Source organism: Trypanosoma cruzi, genomic scaffold (genome assembly GCF_000209065.1).
Source record: "Trypanosoma cruzi strain CL Brener 1047053516075 genomic scaffold, whole genome shotgun sequence".
Classification (NCBI taxonomy): domain Eukaryota; phylum Euglenozoa; class Kinetoplastea; order Trypanosomatida; family Trypanosomatidae; genus Trypanosoma; species Trypanosoma cruzi.
In genome coordinates this window covers 3,339-9,240 of record NW_001849112.1, presented here as the reverse complement: position 1 = coordinate 9,240, position 5,902 = coordinate 3,339, and the positions used below count along the sequence as shown (strand labels likewise).

At 43.6% G+C, this 5,902-nt stretch overlaps 2 protein-coding genes across 2 annotated transcripts, besides 21 other annotated features; both read right to left on the bottom strand.

Annotated features, from left to right (window-relative positions):
* Tc00.1047053507539.49 (hypothetical protein, conserved) lies at positions 1-808 on the bottom strand (the record flags this gene model as incomplete). The annotated part of the gene is made up of 1 exon (XM_800787.1): positions 1-808. A coding segment is annotated over one exon (808 nt), but the record flags the coding sequence as incomplete, so codon positions are not given.
* Positions 1-5,902: part of a sequence feature (heterozygous, non-Esmeraldo-like haplotype) that runs on past the window's edge.
* Positions 873-909: a microsatellite.
* Positions 1,253-1,309: a microsatellite.
* Positions 1,319-1,382: a sequence feature (CT-rich).
* Positions 1,392-1,417: a microsatellite.
* Positions 1,424-1,465: a sequence feature (T-rich).
* Positions 1,626-1,670: a sequence feature (GA-rich).
* Positions 1,873-1,913: a microsatellite.
* Positions 2,103-2,205: a sequence feature (CT-rich).
* Positions 2,327-2,405: a microsatellite.
* Positions 2,419-2,439: a sequence feature (AT_rich).
* Positions 2,570-2,600: a microsatellite.
* Positions 2,735-2,768: a microsatellite.
* Positions 2,814-2,851: a sequence feature (AT_rich).
* Positions 2,970-3,026: a microsatellite.
* Tc00.1047053507539.40 (hypothetical protein, conserved) lies at positions 3,138-5,159 on the bottom strand (the record flags this gene model as incomplete). Its single annotated transcript, XM_800786.1, has 1 exon — positions 3,138-5,159. One exon carries the CDS (start codon positions 5,157-5,159, stop codon positions 3,138-3,140), a length of 2,022 nt encoding a protein of 673 aa, XP_805879.1.
* Positions 5,218-5,251: a microsatellite.
* Positions 5,323-5,342: a microsatellite.
* Positions 5,395-5,437: a microsatellite.
* Positions 5,483-5,508: a microsatellite.
* Positions 5,563-5,598: a microsatellite.
* Positions 5,674-5,699: a microsatellite.

Here is a 5,902-nt window from a genome sequence, read left to right as displayed (position 1 = left end):
AGAAGGAAAAAGGAAGCGACGCAACATTCCGCAGCAGCTTTCCCACAAGATCACTACAGGGGGGGCTTAAGACCGTCGTATCCCTTTCCTCCTCCGCCGTCATTATACCACCGTGACCACCACTCAACAAGGTCGCCAGTTCCTCCTCGATTGTTTTTCCTGTACCTTCTCTTGCTCTTTTAGGGTCGGCTGTCATCTCGTTCCCACCACCTTCCTCTATCGCGTGTTGCTTTAAGAGTGCCAGAAAGTGACTTTCAATAACCCCACATAGGGGCGCTAGCAGGCTGTCTTCGGTAGAACGCGACGACTTTGCCGTCATGCCTCTTTCTTGACCAGTCACATTGCTGGAGTTGACGGACGCCTCGTTTTTTCCCTCATCCTTGTTCCTCATTTCGTGGCTGAAACGAGACGGTGCCAGAGCAGGTGGCCTTGAGTAGAAAAAAGGACGCCGTGCCGGATCTCGATAAAGACGACATGAGTTCTCCTCAAAAGCACTTTTGGAGAGGGTTACGGCCACGCCGGGTTGACTCCGCACCCCACGACCACCGCGGACCACCACCACACGGTACGGTCGCCGCGCCCCTCCCGCAGGATAAAGTGCATGATGAAAAAACAACGTTGACAGACGATTTTCCTTCGCCACAATGTAACGTGGCATCGTGCTGAAGAACGGCGTAGACGACTTTAAGTTCGCTCCCGCAAGGTCATCCACAAGCGTCTCTGGAAGGGGACATCCTTCAAGAAACTTGTGCACATGCGTGGAGTTCTTTCGCTTTAACCCAAAGAAAGACACACTGAGGCGTAACATAAGCGTCCGTCACACCAACACACCCACCGCCTTGATGTACTCTCCCCCCTCCCCCCCCACACCCTTTTTTTTTTCTATTTTTCTTTTTCTTTTTTTTCTTTCCTGTTGCTGTTATTATTGTTGCTGTTTTCTGTGTGTAGCGGGGAAGGGAAGCAATAACAATAATAATAAATAAAAATACTAAAAACAACCTTTTTTTTTCTCCTCTTGACCCCTCACCCACCCCGCTTTTTTAATTTATTTATGTGAATGTATTTGTGTATAGATTACTACTGTTTTTTTTTTTTCTTCGTTCTTATTTCCCTGAATGAAATAAAGGGGAAGGGGAACAAAGTGAATAAATATACAATGAAGGAAAGAGCAAACGCAACACCAACAACACAATGAGACAGAGGCCCAATGTGGGGTGTCGCCTACCCTTGCCTCTACAGACACCCTCTCCCTACACACACACACACACACTCACAAAGATGCACACAGAGAGACACGTAAATGCAGACAGTGTGAGATAAGAAGAATACGGGGAGAAAAGGGGGGGGGGGGAAAAAAAATAAAGAAGAAGAAAAAGAAGAAGGCTTGGGGGAATAATAATAATAATAATAATAATAAAAGGTAAAAAACAAAAACAAACAAAATAACAACAACAACAAAAACAAACAGCGCAATTAAATCAATCAATCAATAAATAAATAAAAGAAAAAAAGAAGGGTCTCATGCTCCTGGGAATCATGCAAATTGGGGAGGAATAAAGGAGAAGGGAAAAAAAAGAAAAAAAAAAAGCCCACAACATCGCCTGTTTTCGCCGATGATATTCCCTTCTTTCTTTCTTTCTCTCTCTCTCTATCTGTCTCTGTCTCTCCCTGTGTGTGTGAGTATGGTTCTTTTTTTTTTTTTTTTTCTTAAAGTAAATTATCTGATATTCTTCCCACACACACATACAGAAACACATCTGCCGTCATTCCCCTAGGCCCTCACTTTTAAAGTGCCTTTGCCTTCTCTTGCCACACACACACACACACCCAACAACAACGAGGTCCACTCCTGTCTCCCTCTCTCTCTCTCTCTATATATATATATATATATATATGTATTTGTATATATATATGTTTCCTCCTCATGACATTCGCGTCGTTACCTCCTCCTTTTTCCCCCTTCTTTTCTCTTAACTCTTCCCCGTCCATGACTCTCATCTCCTTCCCCTCAGTTTCGCTGCCTACGTGTGAAGGCACAGCCGCAACGACAAAAACACAAGTAATGACCTACAGATAAGTGTGAGTGTCATGTGAGACTGTCGGAGAGAGAAGGAGAGAGAAATAAAACCCAAAAAAAAAAAAAAAAAGAAGGCGAAGGGGTGGGGAGTAAAAAAAAAAGGATGACGGAGAGGGAGGGGGAAGGAGGTAGTCATGTCAGCGTCGCCTCATGACATTGCAGAGCCGTTGCTTCCGCTACTCCTCCCTTTTTCTCTCCACTCCCCCACAAAACACAACGTAACACACACCGTCAATGAGTTGCTCAATAAAAATAAAATAAAATAAAATAAAATAATAAAATAAAATAATAAAATAAAATAAAATAAAATAAAATAAATAACAATAAACAAAAACACACACATATTTTTTTTTTTAAAAAAAGCCTCCTTTTCTCTCTTCTTCTGTTATTTGCTCTTGATTTACTTGAAAACATACCTTTTTTTGTTGTTTTGTTTTTTTCCTTTTCTTTCGGTCCGTCTGCCTGTGTGTGTGTGTGTGCGTCGACCCGCACCTCTCTCTCTCTCTCTCTCTCTCTCTCCCTCGCTTCTTTAATCCCTTCATTTTTTTCTTAAACACACAATTTTCTTCTTTTTTTTTCCTTCGGTTTGGGTTGGGAGGGACGTCTTCTGTCGGTAAAATGTTTGCCGCTCTCTCTCTCTCTGTGTGTGTGTGTGTGTTTCTTTTTTTTTTTTTCTTTTTTTCTTTTTTTTGAGGTTCTCTTCTGTTCTGTTTTCGTTTTCCCTCCCGCATGGATGTAAAATAAATGAAATAAAAATGAAATAAAAATAAAAAAGACGCTCCCAACCGTTGTGAACGACAACAGTGGGAATCCCCCCACCCCACCCTCTCCGTTTTGTTGTTGTTTCCTTTTCTTGCTTTTTCTGTCGGTTGTTTTGTTCTCTTTCCGTTTCTGTTTGTTTTTTTTTTTTTCTTTTTTTGGTTGTTGTTTGTTGTTTGTTTGTGTGTTTTCCTTTTCATTTTAATTCAATTTGGGAGGAGAATTTATTCAACTCTCCCTCTTTTGCTGCTGTCACGGGGGGGGTGGGGGGGGGGGTAAAGGGAAAAAAAAAGAAGTATCGTTACTTCTTGCCATCCTTTCCTTGGGTATTCTTCTGCAACGACCGACGATGCCCCCGTCGTCTACCACCTGTCATGTTGTTTCCACCTATCGCAGTTAAACCTGCACCACCGCCATGTTTATGTTGATGCTGGCTGAGGCTGTAATTCACACTTGCAACACCTTCGCTCATCGCGGTGATTTCCTCGTTGATGTTACTGTTTCCAATACCCCCCAGATCTGCTGCAGGCATGGTATTCTTCACATGTGGATTTGTGTTCTCCATCCATATACGCACACGGAACAGGCGATAAAGTTCCCGGACAAGGGGACGGAAGTCCACACTGTGTTCGCTGTTAAAATAGAAACTTACCTTTTCCATATCAAATTGATACTCACAGTCCTGAAGATTAATCTTAATGCCCATGTCATCACATACCTTTCTGCAGGTCTCAAGGGCCACACGTTCTGCCTGCTGCATGGTGTGATGTAGATAGTCAATTTCCTCTGCCGTTGCAACCCCAAGTACACGCCCCTTCTCCAACTTGATTTTATCAGCATTGATATGAGTACCATCCATGCAATAAAAAGAGGTAGAGCCGTCTGGTAACGTCTTAATGGTCTGCACAAGAAGCCCACAATCTTTCCCACGATCACCATCTACCATGACATACAGTCCCGGGGAAATATCTATGTTACATTCATACTTACGTACACGGTGTCGCTTAAACTCTACAAAGGCAAGAAACTTTGGCACTATTTCACCTTCCACAGGGTGTTGTTCATCCATATTTCGACGTGGAGGACCACGTATGGCATCTCCAAAACCAAGACTACCTATATTGGCATCTATAAAATTATATCCCGTTTCACCGGATGTGGCATACATAGCTGGAGCGTCATCACAAGAAGCAAGCAGCGCTGAATTTAACATCGGATACGCCTGTGTCACGGATGCCCCAGTGTCGCCAAGATACGATGTCATTTGTCCCGATTGTGGTGTGATGACCTCAAGGTGTTGATACGGTTGCTGTTGCATCATGGATGCTGCTCCTGCCGTCGAGCCGGACATATCCACCAAATCCATGTTTCCATTTTTAATAGTGGCATTCCGTGACTCAGAAAGTGACCATATCCCACGATCAGAAAATGTTGCCGTTGCCGCTACTTGTGCATTTGTAACAAACAGTGGCGCAACGCTTACATCAGTTTGTTGTTGTTGGTATTGATGATTGGGTACCTGCACCTCTGACGTGGTAAGAGATTCCTTTGGCACATCGGTGCTCATTTTTTGGTATACTGCCGCCCCATTCATAAAAGCAGAAGTGGTGGGCATGTCTCGAAGATGAAGGAGTTTCTCAATATCCTCTTCCAAATGTTGAATTACTTGCTTTAAAGCAGCAACTGCAGGAGACGACGGCGCTGTAACCTGCGCTAACTGAAGCTGAAGTGCCGCCATACCTTTGGATTCGCCTAAACATGCCATTAGACGCTCAAGCATCACTTCTTTGCCTTGCATAAAAGCTGACGGCGATCCATCGGATGTATGACCGGCCTCAGGTTGTGTTGCTGTTGCTGTGGTTGGTGAATCCACTGCGCCGGAGAAAAGATGAGTAGGGTGCTGTTGCATGTTATTTTGCTGATGGGTAGTTTGCGCCAACGCGGCGGTGTACATGGAAGGCACGTTCATATACCCCTGATTAGGGGGCGTACTAGAAATAGGAGAGGCGGTATGCGTACCTACCACATTGCTACCAGCATGCGAGTAGCTACCAGTGTTCTCGCCAGCTGAACAGGTAGCGATACTTTTAACGGCACTTTGACTGCTGCTACTAGTGCTTGTTACCGTTGTGGCCTCTGATGAAGTATTATTCGGTGTATGTGGCTGGAAAATTTCTGAATTCTGTTGTGGTAGCGGTTGTCTTGGCTCATTTTTCGTCAATGAGTCGCCACCTTCTCCCACTGAAGGATTAAATGGCAGCGATGGATGGCTAAAGAAGCCGTCAAGAATATCCCCAGCACCATTGACGTCCCCGGTGCTCATTGGTGTTACCCTCTTTCTTTCTCTCTGTCTTCACACTCCTCGCCTGGTCACCTCCCTATTTTTCCTTTTTTTTTCTTTTTTTTTTTTTTTTTGTGTGTGTGTTCCTTTTTGCCTCTATGTTTTTGTTTCCCCTGTTGATGTCAATTGACAAAGTGACTTCTTTTTGTTGTTGTTGTTGTTGTTTGCTTCTCTTGTCACGCTTTCAATCGACACCTTTGCCCCCCTCTCTTTGCCCTACAGATATATATATATAATAAATAAATATATATTTAATATATGGTGTTAATTATTTTATTGCTGGCGAATTCACTGTTTGTCGGTCGCTCTCTCTCTCTCTCTCTCTCCCCCTGCGTATATTTTTTTTCTTTTTTTTGTCTGCTACGACTTGCACACACAAAACCCCTTTTTTCTTTCTTTCTTTCTTTCTTTCTCTCTCTCTCTGTATGTGTGTATTTAAATGTATATGTCTCTTCTCTTTTCAGAATCTCACGCGTTGCCTGGTCACCCGTACCACGCTGCTGCTGCTGCTGCTGCTGCTGCCACGGTGTAATCTTCTTTGCCTCTTGTGTGTATATAAATGTTTCTTTACGTCGGCTGCAAATAAAATGTGGAATGCGGGGGCTGTTGATGACCTCCTCTTCCTCTTTCCCCTTCCTCTTCTACTACCACTACTACTCCTCTTGTTTCCTTATATATTTATATATGTACTCCCCACGTCAATAAAGGAGGCACACACACACAAA